The 25,309-nt window shown below is 41.5% G+C and overlaps 3 protein-coding genes across 3 annotated transcripts; 2 read left to right on the forward strand and 1 right to left on the reverse strand.

Moving 5' to 3' along the window:
* Window positions 1-671: 671 nt before the first annotated feature.
* Window positions 672-3,454, reverse strand: LOC306939254 (NF-kappa-B-activating protein-like). Its single transcript, XM_079523810.1, has 2 exons — window positions 2,834-3,454; window positions 672-2,522 (listed from the first exon to the last, which is right to left on the reverse strand). Exons 1-2 carry the CDS (start codon window positions 3,091-3,093, stop codon window positions 1,535-1,537), a joined length of 1,248 nt encoding a protein of 415 aa, XP_079379936.1. The 5' UTR covers window positions 3,094-3,454; the 3' UTR covers window positions 672-1,534.
* Window positions 3,455-8,594: 5,140 nt separating this feature from the next.
* Window positions 8,595-11,365, forward strand: LOC306939454 (placenta-specific gene 8 protein-like; the record flags this gene model as incomplete). Its single annotated transcript, XM_079524041.1, has 3 exons — window positions 8,595-8,682; window positions 9,575-9,699; window positions 11,261-11,365. 3 exons carry the CDS (start codon window positions 8,595-8,597, stop codon window positions 11,363-11,365), a joined length of 318 nt encoding a protein of 105 aa, XP_079380167.1.
* A 5,227-nt stretch (window positions 11,366-16,592) lies between these two features.
* On the forward strand, window positions 16,593-24,921 carry LOC306939455 (uncharacterized protein; the record flags this gene model as incomplete). Its single annotated transcript, XM_079524042.1, has 10 exons — window positions 16,593-16,617; window positions 17,234-17,441; window positions 18,230-18,286; window positions 18,434-18,599; window positions 19,472-19,596; window positions 20,144-20,249; window positions 21,798-21,980; window positions 22,873-23,005; window positions 23,652-24,358; window positions 24,475-24,921. The coding sequence occupies 10 exons, from the start codon at window positions 16,593-16,595 to the stop codon at window positions 24,919-24,921; spliced, it is 2,157 nt and encodes a 718-aa protein (XP_079380168.1).
* Window positions 24,922-25,309: the final 388 nt, after the last annotated feature.

The following is a 25,309-nucleotide window of genomic DNA, read 5'->3' on the forward strand; positions in this document are numbered from 1 at the left end:
CTTATATAATTAATTATTGCTAAAATCACGTGTCACACATTATCACTACATTGTGATAGTGTGGGTTAGACAGATAAGAGTATTTGCTACTTCTCTCTACTATATTTAACCGTCTATTGAGGGGCTTTTCAACTTGCCATTGACTTGTCCCTGCATAGTCATCTACCTGACTCCAGTCTTCACCGACACCCAACACCTTTTCATCAAGAACTGTAGATTGAAATGTGACAGGACTCAGGAGTGTGATTTAGGCTGAGGGGCTTTGGTCATGTCACAACCTTCACTCCTCTGAGAGAAACTACGCAAATAATTATACGCAAATAATTATATTTTAACTGATAAAAGGGTTTAAAACCATTTCAACCTGTGGGTCAAGACCCCACATGATTTTGGGGTGTCCCCAGATGACAGTGAAGTGACCACACACACACACACACACACACACACACACACACACACACACACACACACACACACACACACACACACACACACACACACACACACACACACACACACACACACACACACACACACACACACACACACACACACACACACACACACACACACACACACACACACACACACACACACACACACACACACACACGGGCTTTAAACACTTCAAATATGCTTTGTGACCAAGAATAAACATTCAACACACTAAGAGCTGCATAGTCAACTTTAATTACCAAAAATACGTACAATACTGCATACGTACAAGAAATAGTAGCTTAAAATTACTATACAAACCCAAAAAGAAAACCAGGCTACAGTGCCTTTGAAGCAGTTTACACAGTGAACCAAATGGTCTGTGCAAGAAAGAGATGGAGGTAGAAAACATAATTTAGAGGTCGCAAAACCTTCCAGTGAAATTGGCTAGTGAATGCTGTAACCAGAGCAGGTACAAGACACGTTAACCTGACTTGTGGCGTGTTCATTTCACATTGTTAAGACAAAGAACCAAAATTCAGATTCCAGACAAAGTGGCAAACACAACACCTGATAGAATCTATGATGTCAAAATGAGGGTAGTCCTCTCTTCAAGTGTCCAACATGTCCATAACATGTCCCGTGTCCACACACAGGACTCATACATTCAGCATCCAGTCTGAAAGTGTCATCTACCACCCATCTACACACAGCATCGTTTCCCAAACACAGGGTCGGCTCGGCACCCCATGTGTGGGATGCAGAAACCATTTTTTTGTCGGTCGCGAATAAAAAACATCCCCCTTTTTTTCTTTGTTTTCCAAAACACATTGCATAGAAAAAACATTAAAAAAAGACAAAAAAAAGCAAAAAATAGCAGATATACAAGTTCAACGCTTCGACACGTTACAACGTGTCGACATGTTGTGAGTTTGTAGATCTTCTATTGTCACTAGTTTGGGTCCCAGGGAGACATTACATTTCTTCTTTTGACTTAAGACCAAAGGTTTTGGAAACTCCGGTGGTCCACAGTACCGGCGGACAGGACTCTCCGATCCTATAAAGATGAGCTCGGTGACAGTCAAGGCAGAGTGAAGCTTCACTTCTTCTCTTCCTTGCCTTTGGTTTTCCTGTACACCATTTCTCGGAAACTGGACAGGATCTTGCTCTCCCTCTTGCTCCTCTCCTCCTGGTTGAAGGACGCCAGGGCTCGCCTTTCGTCCGCACTGTAGATCTGGTTCTCCTTCCTCAGACGCACGGCCTCCATGCGCCGGTGTCTGCTGCCGCTCATGACGAAGCCGGACTTCTCGTAATTTACGATCTCGTCGCTGGTTAGCCCGATCTCTCCTCTCCTCGGGATCCGTTTACCCGCTTTAACATACTCTGCCATCGCCGCGCCCTCACCCGGGAGCAGAGCGTGACCAAAGTCCAGAGGTTTGTCCCCTTGTTGAGACACGTGGGTGAGTGGGGGCTCCGGGCCCACCAGGTGCTCATCCATGCAGGTCCTCTCCACCCACAGCACCCCATTCGCACCCTCCTCCTCCTCCTCGGACTGCTCACTGCTCGAGTCACTGGAAGAAGCCTTGCGGTTCTTTTTTGCCTTCTTTTTCTTGGACTTCTTGGATTTTTTACTCTTCTTTTTCTTCTTCTTGACATCTTCCCCCTCCTCGTCTGAATCCGACTCGCTTTCCTCAGAGTGCTTCTTGTGTTTCTTCTTCTTGGATTTCTTCTTCTTCTTCTTCTTTTTCTTCTTCTTCTTTTCATCGCCGCTGTTTTTTGTGTCCTCCACCGGCGAGAACTCGTCCGAGTCAGGTTCCTTGACCCTGGGCGAGTATCCCCAAACCTCCGGGCAGCCCGTCTCGCCAATCCTCTCCCTCTCCTTCAGACGGCTGGCCATGAAGTCCGTCTGGACCTGGCGCTGAGCGGCTTCCCTCTCTGGGTCGCCCCAGTCATTTCTGGAGCCATACTTTGGCTCGCTGTTGGTCCAGTTGCTGCCACTGCTGTGTTTGTATGAGCTGTATTGTTGTTGTTGTTGTTGTTGTTGTCTGGGTGGCGAGCGGCTCCGACGGGGGCTTCCTATGCGGAACCTGAAATTGATTGAATTTGATTACATTTAACAGTTGGCGAATAAGCACAATAATTTACAGTTCAATAAGAGGATTAAAAACCAATGGTGGAAAGTAATAAGTAATAAGTAATTTACTCAGTACAATTTCTGTGTTTCGTTTTTTGTTTTTAACTTTACTGGAGTACTCAGAGGAAAATATTATACTTTTACCCCACTACAATTATTTGAAAACAGTAGTTTTATTTATTGCAATCTAACATACATGAACCACTCAGCTTGACCATCTGGGAACCCTTTGGCAAAACAGCAACAGTCTGTCTCGAGACTAACCTCTTGATGTTCCTGGCCTCTCGGAGGCGACGTTCCCCGTCCTCTTTCTCCTGCGCTCTGTCGCGGGGCTTCGGGGGCTTGGGGCCGAAGTAATCCGGCCACAGCAGTCGGTCCCCCCGTGGTGACCTACTGCGACTCCGAGACCGAGAGCGACTCCGTCTCCTGGGCCTGGGGCCGGGCGGAGGACTCTTCCTCTGCTGCTGATCTCCGTCAGAAGAAGAAGAACCGGCTCGATTCGACGACCCCGCTGCCGAAGGCATTTCGACCGCTTTCTACTTATCTACTAAGTAATTCAAGGTCAAAGTCAACGGCTAAGTAGGCTACCAAAACAAAACAAAAGAAAAACAACACCGCATGGGTACCCGAAGAGGCTAACGGCTAAAAGTGACGCTGTCGTGTGGTGTGTGTTGTTGAAACTTGTCTGTTGAAAGAAAGAACAGCGAATGACGCGCAGACACGTCAGTCTGACGAGTTTCAGTTCAGCTGAGTTCAAAAGCAGATAAGTAAGCCTGGTACCGAGGCTAGTTTGGCCGCAGATCTACAAGCTCATCGCGCGTCAGGACCGCTTATGAGCTTAACTATTCCCCAAACGGCGCAGAAGGCTCTGAGTCTGACAGTCTGACTGCGCGTAGCATAGCAGCGTTGCCAGATTTTGCGAGAGAAACAAGCAACCAGGTCTATGAAAACAAGCCCAAAAGAAAAAAGCGACTACTGTCTATGAGCACTTTATAAACCTAATATACTTCTGCTATTTGAAAATAGCAGATCTACAAGCTCACAACGCGTCGCAATGCTATTTGTGGGATGATCTGTGAGCAGAATGACGAGGGAACTAACTATGCACATAAACGAATTTCACCTTTTTACTTGTAAAACTGATGTGGCTGAATCAGCCACCGGAGGGCGCCACACACCAGATATTTCCACCTCTCCCCAGGATGTCTTTTGATTATGACATTTCTAAAATGTATCAACAGAATAGATACATGTGCAAATTGAACGTGAGTCTAGGCATCAAACATATATAGCACTCCATGAAGTATGACTCCAAATGTGGAAAATGTATTACATTTTATAATATAAAATGTAATACATTTGTGGAGTTATTTCATTGTTATTATTTATTTCATATACAACAAATTTGACACTGATCAGCTCAGTGGATTGTCAGATTAGCCACAGACGGAAAGGGAGAGAAAATATGTTCTCACTTCTCACCATTTGCCTTTTGTCTGGCAGACATAACAGAACTCCTAGAACAAAGACAGGATCATGTCGACCTCTCATACTGGTCACTCAATGATTTCAGTACAATGAGCTCAGTCAGCTATATTTGAGCAAAGTCTAAGCCCAATACCACTTTGTCACAATGTGAAAATTATTTATTTACTTCCTTGCACAAGACATTTTTGCGGAATTGGCCACCTAGAAGACATGAGCACTTTATAAACCTATTAAGCATCTAGTATTTTGAAAAGAGCAGACCCACAAGCTCACAACGTGTCGTGTAGATCTGCTATTTTCAAACAAATCTTTAAAAAAAAGAAGAACAAAAAATATCTTTGAGATCAATTACATCATTTAACATTTTCAAGGCTTCTTTGCTTGTAGACCTGAAACCCATTTGTACTTGTGAGAGGTGTGTACTTTAATGCTTGGTTATTCTTTTTATTTTATTTTTAATTTTTATTTACTTTATCTTTATTTTTATTATTTTCATTATTAGTATCACTATTATTAGTATTTTGTTAGTTGTTTCAGTGCAGTTGCTTCTGGTCTTGATGTAGTGTTTGAGTGGTTTGGAGAGCATCTATGTTTTGTTGATGTTGTAAGTGTATTGTTCTGTGGCGACATGTTTAATGTATTGTTTTGTCTATGTACTGTATTCATTGTGTTGTGCCCGAGGACCCCCTCTAAAACGAGATGATACCTCTCAAGGGGCTATCCTCTAAAGGAAATACAATTTCAATATAAAAGCATGGCAATACATCACAAAAAGTAGTATTCATGAAACATACATAAGCTAAGAACGTAACAGTGGGATCTATATAATGAAACTATACATATAACTATACATATACTATAAAGTGCTATGACTACATACAATGCAATTCTAGTGCTGTCTACATAACATGCTATAAGTCTGTATAAAATGCTATCTAAGTCTACAAAAGTGCTATCTAAGGGGCTAGGGTAAGTGCTACGGGCCATGATGGAGTCTGAACAGGTGGGTTTTCAGACTACGGCGGAAGATTGGGAGTGAGGCTGCAGTTCTGATTGTAATGGGAAGTGCATTCCATAGTTTTGGAGCCAGAAGGGAGAAGAGTTTGGGACGTGCATAGTGCATAGTAGCAACAACAACACCTGTCCTTCAAGGCACACTTTGCACAATGATCGCTGATTTGCACTGTACGACTTCCAATGATGGAAGAAGTACTCTTTTTTTTTTTTAAGTATTTGCCTTTGGTAAATGGTGCATTTATATAGCGCATTTATCCAAGGCGCTTTACATAGATTGTGCATCAATTCACCCATTCACACACACATTCATACACCGATGGCGGTAGAAACCATGCAAGGCACTAGCCAGCACATCGGGAGCAATTTGGGGTTCAGTGTCTTGCTCAAGGACACTTCGACACTAACTCTGGGGGAGCCCGGGTTCGAACAGGCAACCTTGCGGTTACCATCCAGCCACTCTACCCCTGAGCCACCGCCACCTTTGAGATGCAGTAGCAGTAGATTTTGATACTGGAAATATGCCAGCAGCAGGAAACTGCATATTTTACTTGCCATTTGTTTTACTGGGTTTTTAGTTCATATGGTTCACTACCAAAATCCATGTTATGTTATTTTAGTGCCTGTCATTAAGGATAAGGTGTAACTAATGCCTATAAAACAGGGTGTATCATTGGTGACTGTATCTTTAACCACCTTATGTTTGCAGATTACTTGGTGGTCCTATATGTCCATGTAGTGTTGGTCTCCAGCAGTTACTAAGAGTATGCTCACAATACGGTATCGATTTTGTAGTACAACGCTAAGAAGAAGATAACTCTGATTGTGAGAAGTAAAGAAGATTGTATTTTAGTACCTGTCATTAAGGATAAGGTCGGTAAGCTGAACAGCTCTGAGAACTACAGGCCGATAGCTCTAGCCAGCATCTCATCTAAAGTACTGGAAAGAGTCCTCTCCTCAGTAGGCTGGAGCAGTATTTAATGACCGCTGATAATCAGTTTGGTTTCAAACAGAAACATGGCACTGACATGTGTATCATGCGCTCAAGGAGATATTGGACAAATACCGGCAAGTCAAAACACCACTGTATTCACATGTTTTATTGATGCTTCCAAAGCTCAGTTCAAAAGTCAGTCATTGTAAAGTTTTTAAAGGACCACTTCACCACTTTTCAACATCTCTTCATATAATTGGTCCTCACTAATGTTCATGATAAAACACCACCATTTTTTCCTACTCAGTCTGTGTCTCATAGGAGGGCTTTGGGCAGTTCGGACACCCGTCCACCAGTGACATCATCATTAGGCAGATTTTTTTAAAACAAGATTTGTTTTAAAATATATTTAGATTTGTATTATCGTGAGAACGATGGCTTCAACTTTTGCATTGCAACTTTTCAGGAAAAGAAAGCCTGCCGTTTCTATTAGCTTGGATTCACCATCGATGATGTCACTGGTGGACGGGTTTCTGAACTGCCCACAGCCTTCCTATGAGACACAGACTGAGTAGGAAAAAATGGTGGTATTTTATCATGAACATTAGTGAGGACCAATTATAGGAAGAGAAGTTGAAAAGTGGTGAAGTGGTCCTTTAACAAATTATGTCTGCACAGGGCCACTAGATATTTAATAAGGATTCTGGTTTATTGGTATGAATAGCAGACTATGCTGGTTAAATTTCCACTCCATTCCATGTGACCAATGCGGTACGGTACGGCGAGGCAGCATTTTATCTCCTTTCCTTTTCAACGTTTTTATGGATGATTTATCTGTACAATTGAATGCCTGTAAAACAGGGTGTATCATTGGTGACTGTATCATTAACCACCTCGTGTTTGCAGATGACTTCCAGCAGTTACTAAGAGTATGCTCATAGTACGGTATAGATTTTGATGTCAAGTATAACGCTAAGAAGAACATAACTCTGATGTTTCCTGATTTCTACCTGTCTGGAATGTCACTGAAAGAATGCAAGGAGACCAAATATTTCATAACAAATGACCTGATCTGATGACAGAGATATTTTTAGACAGTGACGTAAACTGTATACTCAATCCAACACGCTCATACGGAAGTTACATTTCTGCTCGGTCCCAGTGAAAATCTCATTTTCACAAATCTCACAGAGATAAGGCTGATGCCTTCTTATGTTCCTCTTGTTTGTTTATGCTTTGTTAATGTTTAGTTTGTTTACTTTTGTGTATTTATGTTTTATGTGTTCTGCCCTATCGACCCCCCTGTGAGTGTTTTGAATAAAGTAATAAGGATCCTTGCAAATTCTACTGAAAAATAGCCTATAAATATCTGCCTAGGGTATATGAATTGCACATGACTACAGTAGGCTACTGTATACTGGAACTGACAAGGCCATAAAGTATACGTATATTAAAGAAGGAAGCTGCGGGCCATATATCATCTGGCCTGGCGCCACGATGGGCGTGGCGTTGGCGTCCGGGCCGGACTTTGGACATTGATATTTACTGTATAATTTAACTATAGGCAAGTAGCCTATGACTGTTGTGTCTACCTGGTAACTAACATAATATGAACATTCGCCGTTGTCACTATCGTTTGTAAGAGTTCAAGGCATTTAATCCGTTCTTGCCCTTAAGTCACCTATCTACATTAAAGTGTAGATAGTGTCCTTGATCCAAATTTTGCCACAGTTTTATTGTACGCAATAAAACATTATTCCTCCTGATAACGTGTCGTGTACTATATAATAAGGTTTACAGTATAAGGAACTGGCACTGCTTTCATTTTCCAACTACTGTTCCAGACAGCTTCAAAGTACCTTCAACTCTCCAACCATCTGGTAAGATTTACTTCCTAATGACTGGATAACCCAAAGAAACAACTTATTTTTCAGCCTTTTCACACTTTTTGTTGTTCACAAGGTGTAATTTGTACACTTCTTTCATGGTTGTGAGACATCAGTATTTTTCACAAAACTCGAGGGTTCCTTAAAGGGGTTCGTAATGGACGATTACAGGTCTGTACAGGTCAGTGTAAAAATGTGGTTCCATGTGTACACTCTCAAAGTTATGCAAATATATAAATATATTTGTAAAAGAAAGAAAGAAAGATCTATCAGGTGACCACAAAGGGAGGTAAATGCAATTTCTCATTAAGGTGTCATTAAGTGTGTTTCCTGTAAGACTTGCACTAGCCTCGATGACCTTACAGACGTATACGCAAAACCTAAACTTATGTAATTAAGATAGCATTTTATGTAGACATTGCATTTTATACTCATAGCTTCACTGTACAGATATTCTACAGTTAAATGTTAGGTTCTTAGCTTGCTTATGCTTACCCTTGATGGCTATATTTCTATGTATTTGATGTATTACCATGTGTTGTTCTTGCTTACTGTAAATCACTCTGGATTAAATACCTAAATTGTAAATTGTACTGCCGACGTTTTTCCCCTTTCTCCCATACATAAAGTGTTTGTATTTGTTGAAAGAAAAATGACAAAAGTTAAAGTTACAGAATGTATTTTCTCGTAGAAAGAAGAGAGCATGGCTGTGACAAGCCAACCAGGCCCCTATGCTCCCTCTGACGACTTCCAGACTGGCCTGTGTGACATCACCAGTGACTGTGGAACCTGTGAGCTTCCCTCTCTCTTTATTTAACTAAATGAACAGAAAAATATCAGAAAGGATATTTAGTGTACAGCATGGGTCTTCAACAGGAGGTCCAGGACCCTTTGGGGGTCCTCAGAGTTACGATCTACAAGCGCACATAACGCGTCCATCTGCTATATTTTTTGGTTTGGTGTAGATGGGAAAAGAGCAGACCAAGTACAGAGCCAAAGGTCATGTTTATTATAAGTAATGAGGGTTTAAATGGTTAAATGTCTTAAAATATACACATTGTGAATCCAACATTAATTTACACAACACGGATGATGTGTTGTCAAACAAGTCTATGAAGCTGTCTATGGAACTATGCACAAAACCAATTTCACACACTTTTGAATAATTTGAAAACTTACTAGTTACTTTGTACATTCATTTGTTGTATTACAAAACATACATGAACCACTTCGGCCCTATATACATTTCGGCCATTTGCTATTTTCAACATCATTTTATTAATGTTTTTACATTTGAAAAGTTGTGAAATGCGACATTGTGCATGATGAGTTTTTCCTACTTTTGATATTTTAAGTACATTTTCATGCGAATACCTTTGTACTTTTACTCAAGTAGATTTTGAATTCCAGACTTTTACTTGTAACAGATGCACATCTACAATGTGCATTGGTCAGAGCAACAATGAATTGATGTCATGATAGATAGGGGTATACAATGTATCTTCCCCCTGCTCATTTTCATTTAATGGAATATGTCAAAAGTAAAAAAGAAGGGAATAAAAGGTACATTAATGTAATCATGTATTTGTAAACCATAATGAAATAAAGAAAAAATGAAATGCACATTGCAGTATTGACCCTTTTACTTAAGTAAGAGTACTTTTTCCCACCACTGTATTTCAGGTTTCAAGGCTCTGTGCTGCCTACCTTGCATGATCTGCTCCATCGGCAGTGACATGGGCGAGTGCTGCTGCTTCGCCTACAGCTTCCCAATACGCAGCGTCTACCGGACCAGATACAACATCAATGTACGTTCTCAATAGATCATCGTGAGCAAAAAGTTGAAATATTGAAATAAAAGGTGCCTGACAGCAACGATATACAGTGGTTCTCAAAGTGGGGTCCGGGGACCCCCTGGGGTCCTTGGGGTGGGGGTCCCAGGGGATCCCCAGCAAAAGTAGTTAATATAGCATTACAATCATTACAATTTACAATTTACAATTTAGGCATTTAGCAGACGCTCTTAATCCAGAGCGACTTACAATAGGCAAGAACAAAAAGCATGGGAATACATCACATATGTAACAAAATGCATTTATCGCGAAACATGCGTAAGCTAAGACCGTGACTAGAACATATCTATATAATGACACTATACATATAGACTATAACTAGAACATATCTATATAATTACACTATACATATAAACTACACATATGTGCTATACTATGCTGTACATATATACTATGAAGTGCTATGACTACATACAATGCACTTATTGTGCTGTCTACATGACATGCTATAAGTCTGTTTCAAATGCTATATAAGTCTAAGAAGTGCTGTCTAAGGGGGGTAGGGTAAGTGCTATGGGCCATGATGGAGTCTGAAAAGGTGGGTTTTCAGACTACGGCGGAAGATCGGGAGTGATGCTGCAGTTCTGATTGCAACGGGAAGTGCATTCCACAGTTTTGGGGCCAGAAGGGAGAAGAGTTTGGGACGTGTGGAGCGTTGTCCCGGCGTTTTTAGTGAGGGTACTTCCAGCTTCCCTGCGTTGGCTGATCTGAGTGCGCGGGAGGGTTTGTAGGGTTCAATCATGCTGGCAAGATATGGGGGAGCCATACCTTTGGTTGCTTTAAATGCCAACATCAGAGTTTTGTATTCTGTGCGGGCAGCGACCGGGAGCCAGTGCAGGGAGCGGAGCAGGGGGGAGACATGTGAGAATTTTGGCTGGTTGAAGACCAAGCGAGCTGCGGCTCAGTCTTGTCTGGGTTCAGCTTGAGGTGGTTGGAGGACATCCACTGTGAGATGTCAGCCAGGCAAGCAGTGATGCGCTCTTCCACCTGGGTGGCAGAGGGGCGGAAGGATAGAAACAGTTGTGTGTCATCGGCATAACAGTGATAGGATATATTGTGGGCAGAGATGATAGTGCCAAGGGATTTAGTGTACAGTGAGAAAAGGAGGGGACCAAGTACAGATCCCTGTGGGACCCCAGTTTGGAGGGTTCGGGGGGATGATAACAGACCTTTCCAGGAGACCTGGTAGGTCCGGTCGGTGACTAACTTTATCCATTTATACGTCAGCTATTCAAAAATAGCAGATCTAGAAGCACAGCGCATCACTTTGTGCCACGCTGCAAGCTTGTCAGCTATTTTTGAAAATGTTTTTAAAAATATCGAAAATGTTTGGGAAACTTTGAACAATTTAGATTTAGACAAAAATCTTCTCTTCTGGGGGCCGTGACAAAAAACCTTTTCAAATGGGAGTCCGCTTGCCAAATACATATCAATTTGGGGGTCCTTGACTTGCACTGAAGTGTGTTTAACACAGTATAATGTGTGACTTGGTATAATTCATGTCTCTTGTTCTCAGGGCTCCATGTGTAGTGATGCGATAGCGTATTGCTGCTGTCCAATATGTGCCACATGTCAGCTGAAGAGGGACATCGACCTCAGGAAGGAACAGGGCATTTTCTGATCTGGGTGCAGGTCAGTATTTGAACTGGACTTTAACTGTACTGGACCTTTATCAACCCCTCGCGAGCATCCCCTATTCTGGCCATGATGTCACAATGGCTGAACATTTGGTGAAAACATGGAAACATTCTAGCGAAAATAGCAGGTCTACAAGCTTGTCGAATGTTTGTTTTCACCAAAGATATTTGGTGTAGGGGGAAAACCAATCAAAGGGACCGAGTGTAGACCCCTGGTGTACCCCGGTCAACACGGTCGTCTCTGTCGGGTCGGAACCTCGTATGTCCAAGACCAAAACGGTGACTTTTCAGGATTCAAATTCAAAAATAGCGGATCTACAAACTCAAAGCTTATGGATTCTGCTATGTTTTACGCTTTCATGTGACACTGTAGTGTGATCAAGTAGGGCGTTAATTTAAGAAAAAAAACACAAAAAGTTAGAATGTGCAACGATATACTTGTAGGGTATAAGTGGATAAAAGTGTGCTTAAAGTGGGCACACATTCAATCTAACACACACACACACACACACACACACACACTGTAATGGGATTTTGAAGATGACAATACTAACTGTCACTGCATTAACATGAGTCATCACAGACCACCTGTTTGCGTCTGTCAGATGACCTATTACTAGACCATATAGGACCTTGTTTGACCATGTCCACTTGACCACACCAATTCATTTATAAAAAGAAGAACTGGCGAATGTAATGGGATTTTGAAGATGACAATACTTTTTTTGTGATTAGTATTTTATTGGATTTTCTTTTTCAGACACAAACACAACACCCACAATACCAGTAACAACAATACAGAACAAACAACGAAGACAAAATTAAATTAAAAAAAAGAGTTTGACACAAATCGACAGTCACATTACAAAAAAAAAAAAAGAAAAAAAAAAGACACAACTAGGAGGGAAGGAAGGGGAGGGAGGCTGTGTTCTTCTCGATAGAGACATGTGAGCAGGCGAAGATCTACTGTAGGGGGGGCAGCCAGTAGAAGATGACAATACTAACTGTCACTGCATTAACATGAGTCATCACAGACCACCTGTTTGCGTCTGTCAGATGACCTATTACTAGACCATATAGGACCTTGTTTGACCATGTCCACTTGAACACACCTTATATTCTTGTTCCGTCATTGTGTATAAGAGAGACGCATGTGAACAGCTCTGGAGGCTTGCATCCGTGCAGTTTCCCTGGGCTGGTACAGACCACTCCTTGTAATAAAAGTGACATTGTTTCAGTCCACTCTCAACCTCGATTATTTCCTAGAGACTCTGATGTGAGTTATTAATAATCCACCACAACACACACACACACACACACACACACACACACACACACACACACACACACACACACACACACACACACACACACACACACACACACACACACACACACACACACAAATGTATTCATCTAATAAAGTATTGTTTTATCTCTTCCAGGTGGATACATGACTTTTGGGGGTATTTCCACAAAGAGACACTTGTGTTAATGAGAAACCGTAGCATCCCTATTCTGGGGGCGAACATTCACCAATAATAGCTGATCTACAAGCACATTCTACAACACATTGTGAGCTTTAGCACATTCTACAACACATTGTGAGCTTGTAGATCAGCTATTTTCGGCAAAGATATTTGTGGCATGTAGCCTATGATCCAAATACAGAGCCAACTCCGGTCAAGTTAACTTTTTATGGTTTACATGTAATGGATACTATGAAATAAATTATATATCACAAAAAATATATATCCATCACAAAATGTTTTATAAGAATGTTTTATGTTAAACCTTTGTTTTATCTCTATCACCCCCATTATGCTGTGTCAAAACCGGAAAAGCATCTGTGACATTTTAGATTTTAGTGTTGGCTATTCAAAAAAATAGCAGTTCTGCAAGCTCACAGCACGTCACTTCATGCCACGCTGCTAGCTTGTACATCTGCTATTTTTGAACATGTTTCGAAAGACCTTTGAAGTGTGAAGTATTGATTCATAAGGCATTTGTAGAATCCTATGTTTGTTGAAATGTGCTACATAAACTAACCTTGCCTTGCCTAATCATTATCAATCATTAATAATGATTGATAATGATTATATAGGCCATGTGGGCTGGGCACCTCTGGTGCATGACATAAACAAATAATCTATCTAAAATTAGGCAAGAAGATGATTCATTATTAATTTATGAGTAGGATACCCAAAGAATGAAAGTGCACTAAGGTTTGAATGTGAATAAAATTGGTTGTTGGTAATCTATTGGTGCATGGTCCATTTATTTATTTAGAATATGATTAATCAAAATTAACTTTAAATCAACTTCTGCATAGTTTGCTTAGGGGATAGCGCTGTTATAGCAGATGTAAAACCCTACGCCACCTACCCATAACAATATTTATATATTAATTTACCACTTCATCTCCATCTTACCATCTTTGTAACTTAACCTTTGTACTTTCACTCAAGTACATTTTGAATTCTTCCATATATGGCAGTCCGACGGTAGCCACGGGGTGGTGAAGAGCGGGAGAAAGAGCGGGGGTGAAGTCACTGTAGAGTTATCAACTATACAAGCTCTACATGGGTTTGTTCGAAATGTCCTTTGTGCTCAATGCTGAGGCCTATACTCTCCAACCAACGTTATATTGATATAATTTGGAATGATACAGTTGAAAACTTTAATCTTTTTCACCACTATCTAAATTTTCTTGCAATGATCATCTAAATTTAGATCATCTAGATTTATTCAGCTTCCACCCACACATCTTATTAGAAGTATTCCAATCAGTCAGTTCCATTAGGCTCGAAGGGTGTGTGTAGCTCTGATAGCATTATCAACGTACAAGCAGATAATAACCTTACCAACAGGTTTTTGACACGGATGTATAAAAGCACAGGTTCTCAACAAAAATGGACTTTGATTTCAGAAACATCTTGCACAAACATACATTGGAATAGCACTGAGCTAATCATCTGGGGTCCCGACACCCGGTTTGGGAACCACCGATGTTGACTATAACATGTCAATCTGTTAGTCTGTGTACGCATTAAGAAGGCAGTGTTTTTCCTTTATTTGCAGATGGGATTCTCAGATTGAGAGTGCTGCCCTTGGCTCTCCGCAATGCAGACAACACCAAACCACAAACTGTCATTGTCCCAAGAGCTTACAACACACAGTCACAACACAAACCTTAATTCTACTTTATCCACACATCATACAGCTAAATGGACAAAAGAAACAGCTTACTGTGTACCTAGACAAAAACAATCTAGTTCATCAGGCCACTGATGCAAATAGCCTGCGACGAAAAAATGGCAAATATTTATGGCAAATATTCCCCCCAGAATAGTGATGCTAGGATTCAAGTGTAATGTAAAATAACAATAAAACGTGTATAGGGTTTAAGTGTGTCCGATTTACTTAAATAATTACAGTTAAGTTAAAGGGACTTTCAAAAAACCATTGGTAATTTTATCGTCTACTCAGGCCTACGTGAACACCCAGACAGTTTTTAAGGTTCTTGATTCAGTATTTAGATATTTCATATTCATATTAGCTGCCCAGCTCCCTTCTTATACAAACCCATTGTAACTTCAAACTCCATTTTAACCATGATAGATTCAACACTGGTCCTTTTTAGGGTGAGTGATACTGCCCTCCCAATATGTGAGGTGCCCGTGTTTCTTTTATTACTTTTTTCATTTATTTTTAATAATTATTTTAGATTTTCTTTATGGAGCCTTATTCTTTCCCTGGTGCTTTTCATTTTCCCAAAAAATTATTAAACATAAATGAAAAAAGTATATTAAAAAATAAAAAGTTTCAATGAGTTTTCAGCAGAAACTGAGAGGGTCTGTCTATCAGTAACACAGTGGGAGGGATCACTAGTTCACTTACAAATTATGTTTGGAAACAGTGTTGGGAGTTAAAATCATGTAACATCCGATTGTAAGTGCCACATGAAACCTGCCATGTGGCACTTACATGTATGCATGCCTTAATATGTGAACATTCGTTGAAAATGGGTCACATGAAAACAGCCGAGCCACAAGCTTGTCTGCTATTGTGTGCGTGCGTGTAACTTGGGATGCCTAAAGGAGGCAAAAAGGCTGGTAAAGTATTGTGTTGTGGCATCTCTGCAATAATTGGCAGCCGCCACATATGGCGGGGGCGCTGTTACTTATACCCATAGAGTAACTGAGTGACATGACATGCATATTGTATCATGAAGACATGTTGTGCCATGATTTTGTGGATGTAACCCTAACTGTTAAAATGTGTGCAACAACAAAATGTTGGGGGTCACTGTACAAGACAGAGGCATAGTTTACATAACCAAACACCTGATGATGACACATGAGATTACAAAGCTGTTCTGTATCTTTGGATGGGCCACTCCTCACTGTCCGCTACCTAATACCAAACACACACAGTCACACACACACACACACACACGCACACGCACACACACACACACACACACACACACACACACACACACACACACACACACACACACACACACACACACACACCCCTAACACAAACGCTGTGATGTGTTGTCTGGTCCTGGATTGATGGACCTCCTGTAGCTGGAATTCCAGCCTTCTCCAGTATAAACCACCATGATCCCAGTTGTCTCACACCAGTCTCTCAGTCCCTCACTAAGAAACAGGTAAGTCGTGGCTCCTTTTATTTAACCCATTAAAAAGCGGGAAAAGCATTGTGTCATTTTAGATTTTAGTTATAAATCGTGTCTGTCGGATGGAAACCTCATATGTCCAAAACTGTTACTTTTCAGGATAAAAAAAAGCAAAAATGTGCCACTTTGTGTTGCGTTTCAAGCTTGTAGATCGGATATCTTTGATACTTTTGTGTGACGCTGTATCAAATTCATGGATATTATTTTGTTTTTGCGCATTGCTAAACCAATAATTTGATGCCCAGTTGTGGTTCCCTATGGAGAAACAAAGGAGACTCTTTGGGTGCGTTCGGAAATGCGCAGCGGGAGCGCACTCGCCTATTAGTTTGCATTGCACAGTGCGCTCAGTGCGCTATTTCCGAACACACCCTTTGTGTCTCCAATGGGAACCACTGCTGGTCATCAAATATGAACCACTGCTTTAATGAAACCTCTATGAATAATAAACACTTGTGTCATCATTTCAGGCAACTACAAAGGATAGGATAGTCCTGCAGTAATACACCATGGCTGCACTAACCATCGTGGCTGGTAATCATTGTTGAAGATTATGAATGTTCCTTTAAAAGTATAATGTGGTAATGCATGCAGTGCAGATACTCAAATGTATTTTCTGTTTCCAGGTCTAACCCTTTTACTAAGTCTACAAGAGGGTATGTATCTAATATTTATGCATTCTGTTTAAATCACAAAAAATGGTGTAAGATTATTTCTTTTTTTGGGGGGGGGGGGGGTTAAAAGGTTAAAGTTCTTCTTGTTCAGTAACAGGGGTCTCCCTAGCTCTGGTCATAGCGTTAAGGACTCTCCAGCTTTTTAATAAACAGTAAATACATTGTCAGGTGGTTTGTCAAGTTTCATCCAATCAGGGAGAGAGCGAGAGAGCGAGAGAGAGAGAGAGAGAGAGCACACATTTATCAACTTCAATTTGATAGTGTTCCAAGTTTCCAACTCCCAATCGAGTTCCAATTTCTCACTTCTGTGTTTCATCACTTCCAATTTCATTTCATTCATGCATTCATTTATTCATTCATTGATTCATTCACGCATTCATTCATGCATTGATTCATTCATGGATTAATTCATGCAATCATTCATTCATTAATCCATTCCTTCCTTCCTTTCTTCCTTCCTTCCTTCCTTCCTACAGTGTCTTCCTCCAAACCACTGCTGTGCTACTTCAGCAACTGGGCCCAGTACAGACCGGGTTCTGCTAAATTCCTGCCTGCTAACATTGACCCCAACCTGTGCACCCATCTGATCTACGCTTTCTCTGTCGTCAACCAACACAACCAGTTGGACAGCTATGAATGGAACGACCAGGCTCTCTACAAGGACTTCAATGGACTCAAGCATAGGTGAGTTGTGTCCTTTTCATTTCCCAGGTTTATATCGTGGCTGTCAGGCAGCAGAAGCTTCTTATATCTTATAAGACTCCATATCATTTTTATGTACATTTATTAAATACATACCATAGGCCTATTTATACAGTGTAACACAAAAGCATCAAAAGTAGCACATCTACAAGCTCGAAGTGTGGATTTTGTGGAGCTTATAGTGTCTATTTTTTGCTATTTTTGAATTTGAATCCTGAAATCCTAATCAGTTTAAAGTTTTGTAGAGGCCTTTACACTGTAAATTGCGGTCTCATTAATAAAAGTGCTAATTGAGTGGGGGTCCGTGGCCTAAATCAAACTTTGCAACCTTGCAATGAAAAAGGTTGAGGATTATTGTTGCTATAATGCGAACAGGTGAGGTGACATACCGTGTGCGCCTTATGTCTCTGACATGTTGAAGAGCTCCTTTCTTCTCTGTAGCCTACCTCTGACAAGATGCCCAAACCACACAGGTGAATGTAATGTCTCTGTGAGTAGGGTCTCTACAACAGACCACAAAGCACAGTACAAATACAAAATACAGTTTGTTACCCAAAAATATAAAAATACATGAACAATTTTCACATTTTCAGTTAATATTAAGCAATAAAATAAAATATGACAATACTTGGTATTGTCATATTTTATTGTATTGCTTATATTTATCTTACTAGCTAGCTGTAGCCTACAGCTATAGGCTAAGTAATTAAGTCAGCAGCAGCACAAGTACAGACATAATTCTGTCATTCATAATCTTTTCTACTTTGCAGCAACCCTGGACTGAAAACTCTGCTGTCTGTTGGCGGTTGGAACTTCGGATCTACACAGTGAGTTCAAAAGCAGTGTTTACTAGTCATGAGTCGACTCAAGACTTATCATGAGTCTATTGTTGGATAAACAGTAACTAACACCTTTTGTCTAGCTGGCAGTCAATCAATAAAACCATAAACAGTTGAGGTGTCCGTGTCGTTTAGATTCAGCAGAATGGTGTCATCGGCCGCCAGCCGCCAGACCTTCATCATGTCAGCCATCAACTGGTTGAGACAGCATGGTTTTGACGGACTGGACCTGGACTGGGAGTATCCAGGAGCGCGAGGGAGCCCCCCAGAGGACAAACACAGGTTCACACTGCTCTGTCAGGTAAATCAAACTGTCTGATTGTGATTCCCAAACGTTTTGAGTGGTGCTAGACATGCAGCCACTCCTATAGACAACAATGTGTGCCCCTGGCTGGGTCTGTCCGTCCGTCCGAGCACCTATAGACAGCAATGTGTGACTTGCGTGTCCCTGGTTCTTAGCTCAAGACCCAAAACGAGTAATTAGACGTTTACTCTGGACCCAAAATAGCAGATCTACAAACTCATATGACTCAATGTGACACATTGTGAGATTGTAGATCTGCTATTTCCACTACTTATTCATGTATGGTTTTTCTTTTTTCTTTTTTTACATTTAATGTGCTATTTTAATCTTTTAGGGGAAAATACGCATATTCTTTTTAAAATCATAATCTCACAACATGCCTGTAGATCTGCTATTTTCGAGCCACGACAACCGCAATTGGTCTACTGGACATCTTCTCCACTAACCTACTTCTCCACTCCCTTTAGGTCGACCATAGTTTTCATTTTTTTTGACGGAATTGCCAGTATATTTTCTGTCATTTGTCATAGTTCTAGTCATCATAGCTTAGTTAGTAATTATATCATTTTCACCAGTGAAAAAAGGTATAGTTGACGAATGCCACAGACGAAAAACAGTCCACACTATTTATCCATAATGTATAAATGATGGATAAGGGGTCAGGACAACGAGGCCTTTTCGTAGAGGGGTCAGAATGAAATTTGGACTTAGACTGTTTTTCGTCTGTGGTACTCATTTGTCTTCACAGTTTTAGTCGACAAAGTTAACACTGGCTCCCTGAAATCAAAGAGTTTTGAGAACCACTGCACTATATTCTATTCACTCACTGCTATCATTATGACCCATATTATTCATGTGTTTGGATGTAGGAGTTACGCTCTGCCTTCGAGCAGGAAGGACATCTGAACAGAAGACCCAGACTGCTGCTCACAGCTGCAGTGGCTGCTGGGAAGGAAAACATTGACAATGGTTATGAGGTCGCTCAGATCGCTAGGTGAGTTCAAGGCCTTTTCACTAAGACTTACTGTGTATCCACAGGACATAATGCATTATAAACTTACTCAATGCAATATACTCTGCTTATAAGAAAAGGTGTTATGTGTTATTATTCATGTTATACAGCATAATTAGTATTTAAGAGTGGTTATAAGCATAACTTTACAGTGTCCGGGTAGCTCAGTACCCACCTCTTGACCACAAGGTCATGGGTTCGATCCCAGGCACTGCCAACTCAGCGTATTAGCACGGCTTGAGTGTTGCAAGTTTTGCGGTAACTCCAGTAAGTACTGGGAGCTGATGGTTGGTGTTGCGGGTGCTCCACCTCAGCAATCCATCTCCCAGGTGTCTAGCTAGCGCACTGCAAAACTGGAATAGACTCCCGGAACCCGGCTGATACCAACAATAAACCTCTCCGACCTACTTGTGAGCAGATTATAATCATAGCCTTATAAAGTTCTGCCGCATTGTCTAACAGGCCTCTCATTCCGACGATGCAACATTGTACTTGACATCCAGAACTGTGTGTATGTGCATAATAACAGGTCCCTGGACTTTATTAATGTCATGACGTATGACTTCCACGGAGCATGGGAGAAGAAAACCACCGGCCACCACACCCCTCTCACTTCACAAGATACTAATAATGTGGTGAGTAGAAATCTCACAACTCACATACACACTTTATTACCAGTATGCTATTATTTACTTCCTTAACACATTTTGTGCCCAAAACGTCTGTGGACGTCCTGGGTATTACCGCACGTGCATAGCCCAAGACGTCTGTGGACGTCTTTCAAAAAAATATATATATATATATATATTTTTTATATTTTTTTTATTAAAAAACATCAGAAAAATCAAAACACCTTTTTTTTTTTTTTTTAAACACGTGGTGCCAAAGTTTGTGTTTTCGCCATTGAGAATGCATTTGGCGTTTAAATTAAATAACTCAGAAACTATAAAACATTTCAAAGTAAAAAATTCCAGCATGTGTCTCCACAGTCAGCTGAATTATAAAAAATGTGAATGGATTTTCTAGGTGAAAGTGATTTTGGGCAGTATTGCGTGGGCTCTCAATGTGTTAACAGGTTTTGCCACGAGACTAATTAAGACTCTGTTTTTTTTGTGTAGCTATAAAAGGTCCTCAAACTGTTTAAATTTCAAGTGTAATGCTTAATTGGGTCGTCCACTCACAGTTAACAGCCTTTGTATTGAGTTTGTGCTTGAAATGTACTGTAATTCTGCAAACTGTTAATAAATATTTCAATCAATCAATCAATCAAAAGTACCCCCATAACTCTGAGAGTGTACAAATGGAAACAAATGGACCCTTGCAGGGCCGGCCCTCCCATCAGGCGGAACAGGCAGTTGCCTGGGGCATCATGAGGGGAGGGGGGGCATCCACCAAGCAAAAAAAAACACACAGTGCTTTAGAACACAAGGGGGCCATGGTCATTTTTCAAGGGGGCATCACGAAAAATCCTGCCTAGGGCACCAAATTGCTCAGGGCCGGCACTTTACAGGTGTGTAACTCTGAGTGTACAAATAGAACCAAATTAATTTGATTCCATATGCACACAATGGTCCATTTGGAACCCCGTCAAGGAACCATGAGGGTCCCTGGACCACACTTTGAGACCCACTGGTGTAGCAGAGTGTTTCCAGTGAGCCAACATGCACTCTGACTCTGTTTGACTAGAATGGAACAGAGCCTCAATTAGTATCACTGGTAAAAGCTGTGAAAGAAGTAAGGAAGAGGCATAGAGCCTATTTCAAGGACCCCCATAACTGAGCGTGTATACAAATGCTTTTCTCACCTGATAAAATGGCTAAATAATATAAATGTCCATCAAACATCAGGAAACCATCACATTTTAAGAGTGTATAAAAGTAAAGTAGGCTATCAAATGGGAGTACTCCATGGTACTCAATGCATGGTCTTCAACAAGGGGTCTAGCAGACTAGCAGGGGTCCTCAGAGTTACTAGAGGAGGGCGGCAAATCTTGGTGTGCTATAGGAACGTGTTTTTATTTTCACTTGAAACCTAGCATCCGTCAAAAATAGCTAAGGAGTTACTTAGTTACTCCTTTGTGGGTCTGAAAAACGTTATATCAAACTGGGGGTACCTTGACATTAAGAAGGTTGAGAATCACAGATGCACGTGGCAACTGATTGAGTGTGTATTTTTGCAACCAGGACTTTGCCATGAATTACTGGAGAGATCAAGGAGCACCTGCTGAAAAACTCCTGCTTGGTTTCGCTACATACGGACGCACGTTCCGCACGTGGTCAGCAGATGGTGCCGTCGGCTCTCCGACCAGCAGTGCTGGCTCTGCTGGACTCTATACAAGAGAGGCAGGATTCCTGGCTTACTTTGAGGTGAGTGACCATTGAAGCTTATACTATGTTGCGGTTGGGTGGAAAACCTTGTATGTCCACATGTATTACTTTTTATGAAATGGGGGAAAAAAATGTTCCAATGGATCATTGTAGTTATTTAGCCACAAGCTCTATATAAAACCCACAAATGATGTGGGCTTGTAGATCTGCTATTCTCACTACCTTTGCACAATACTGTTGAACGAGTAAGTATGATGTTTTATAGGGGGGGGGGGGGGGGGGGGACACGCTATCTTGTATCGCTCTTGCAATAGCATCATACCGGTATATGGATAATAATGTCAAGTCTTTTTGATTTTAAGATGCATACATTGTTGTCCTTCCAACAGGTCTGTAGCTTCCTCCGCGGGGCCTCTGTCCACTGGATTGATGAGCAAATGGTGCCTTATGCCACCAAAGGCAAAGAATGGCTGGGATTTGATAACATTGATAGTTTTGCACACAAGGTAATATACAGCAGCTTTACGATCCAATGTTTAAAAAACTAAAGATATCAGTCAATAACCACTCACCATGTGGAAGACTGTTATTGTCTTATCATTTGTTCTTCCACAAGTTCTGTCACGATTATTGTGTCCAAAAACATATGTATTGCAATAATCACAATATGCTTAAAACTTAAAATGGGACTTTTGTTAAACTCTTTAATCCCCAGCATCCTTATTCTGGGGGGAACATTCGTCAAAAAAAGCAGATCTACAAGCTCACAGCGTGTTGTGAGCTCGTAGATCTGCTATTTTGGCGACTTGATTTGTGTAGAGTGAATCAGTGAGGGGTTTAAGGCAAGCGGTACTGAATTTGTATAGCAGCTCAACAAATAAATAATGTATGACAGGAGAATTTCACGATAAATAAATTACAATCTCCACAGGTGAAGAACTTGAAGGCGAGCGGTTTTGGAGGAGCCTTGGTGTGGGCCATCGACCTGGATGACTTTACTGGAGAAATGTGTGGCCAGGGCAGATACCCCCTCATCAGCCACCTGAGAGCTCTACTGGATTCAGGTAAACAAAACCTGCGTTCATATCGTCACTCTCGGGTGGAAAATCTTGTAATCTCCATATTTTATGTTGAAACATGCAAGAGATAATTGATAAGACCCCGAAGGGGATCCTAATATCCAAATAGGGGATCCTAATATTCTTCTTATTACACAATAATAAGCAGGTAATAAAAGTAATAAAGAAATTAATACATAGACCCAAAGTAACAATGAAGGTGTCATTGCGTATACGTTAGTATTCCATAAATATATGCCAGGTCACGGTGTGTCCAGTGCAACGTGTCGCCTCGGAAAACCAGGAAAGGTTGATCAAAATAGTAGACATTTTCAGTTATTGCATTGTGTATTTCTCGCTTCAAATGTTCAAAAACGTGTTTGTGGCTGCCATGTTGGGTACGGCAAAAATCAAACAGTGCAGCAGGTGCTCTGAGCCTTTGATTAGACAGCAGTCTGTTATTGATCCAAGAAAATAGCACATCTACAGTGAGCTTGTAGATCAGCTACTTTCGGCAAATGTTTCCCACAGAAAAGGGATGCTGGGGGTTAAAAAAAAGTGTCATTTTATGCCTTAAGCACATTTTATTATGGCAATACTATCGTTAATCACACTTATTTTATGTAACTTTCATATCATCCCCATCTGTCAGATTCCACTCCCACTCCGACAACCATCGTTCCCCCAGTAATCTGGACTCAGATCCCTAAACCAGCTGCCATCATCACCACTGATACTGCCACTGCCATCACTGCCGCCGCCACCACAACCATCATTCCCCCAGTAATCAGGACTCAGATCCCTAAACCAGCTGCCATCATCACCACTAATACTGCCACTGCCATCACTGCCGCCGCCACCACAACCATCGTTCCCCCAGTAATCAGGACTCAGATCCCTAAACCAGCTGCCATCATCACCACTAATACTGCCACTGCCATCACTGCCACCGCCACCACAACCATCGTTCCCCCAGTAATCAGGACTCAGATCCCTAAACCAGCTGCCATCATCACCACTAATACTGCCACTGCCATCACTGCCGCCGCCACCACAACCATCGTTCCCCCAGTAATCAGGACTCAGATCCCTAACCCGGATGCCATCATCACCACTGATACTGCCACTGCCATCACTGCCGCCGCCACCACAACCATCATTCCCCCAGTAATCAGGACTCAGATCCCTAAACCAGCTGCCATCATCACCACTAATACTGCCACTGCCATCACTGCCGCCGCCACCACAACCATCGTTCCCCCAGTAATCAGGACTCAGATCCCTAAACCAGCTGCCATCATCACCACTAATACTGCCACTGCCATCACTGCCGCCGCCACCACAACCATCATTCCCCCAGTAATCAGGACTCAGATCCCTAAACCAGCTGCCATCATCAACCCCTGATACTGCCACTGCCGCCGCCACCACAACCATCATTCCCCCAGTAATCAGGACTCAGATCCCTAAACCAGCTGCCATCATCAACCCCTGATACTGCCACTGCCGCCGCCACCACAACCATCATTCCCCCAGTAATCAGGACTCAGATCCCTAACCCGGCTGCCATCATCACCACCGATACTGCCGCCGCTACCACCACTGTGTCAACTGGCCTTGGCTTCTGCAGAGGGAAGGCTAATGGCCTCTACGCGAACGCCATAGACGCCAACTCCTTCCATAACTGCCACAACGGGTTCACCTACCTCCAGGCATGCCCCGCTGGACTTGTGTACAGCGACAGCTGTAAATGCTGCGACTGGCCTCGTACCGGCTTCTGCGGAGGGAGGCCCAATGGCCTCTATAGCAACGTCAATGACCAGCACTCCTACTACAACTGCTACAATGGAATCACCTACCAGCAGAGATGCCACAATTACCACGTTTTCAAGGAGAGCTGTAATTGCTGTGTCATGCATTGATATTAAACAATAGAAAAAGGAAAATAAAAGTAAAGTAAAAACCAAGAAAACAAGTAATTGTGTATCTGGTTTCAAATCTGGATGAAATAACTTTTAATGATAAGTAGGAACTTAAAGGATATTGATCTAAGCCAAAACACAATCAATAATGCATGTGACCACTTGTGGGCTGCAAATGCCGTTGAGAACCACTGACTTACAATATATTATTGCTGTTGGGCTGAAACATAATTATTTTTTCATAAATGAATAATTAACATAATTAAATAAATGTAAACATGCAACATGGATGTCCGCCCATTTATTAGATTTATTCATGCATTTATTTATTCAAATTCATTGGATTTACTCTTTTAAATAACATTGCATGTAGCCTAGTGGTTTAGTC

The sequence above is a fragment of the Electrona antarctica genome (assembly GCF_951216825.1).
Source record: "Electrona antarctica genome assembly, chromosome: 16".
In the NCBI taxonomy this organism is placed as follows: Eukaryota; Metazoa; Chordata; class Actinopteri; order Myctophiformes; family Myctophidae; genus Electrona; species Electrona antarctica.

Coding starts and splice junctions, on each gene's coding strand:
- LOC306939254 (XM_079523810.1), bottom strand. CDS start 3,093: ATGCCTTCGGCAGCGGGGTCGTCGAATCGAGCCGGTTCTTCTTCTTCT. Junction 2,523..2,833: donor GAGGCCAGGAACATCAAGAG/GTTAGTCTCGAG, acceptor AATCAATTTCAG/GTTCCGCATAGGAAGCCCCC.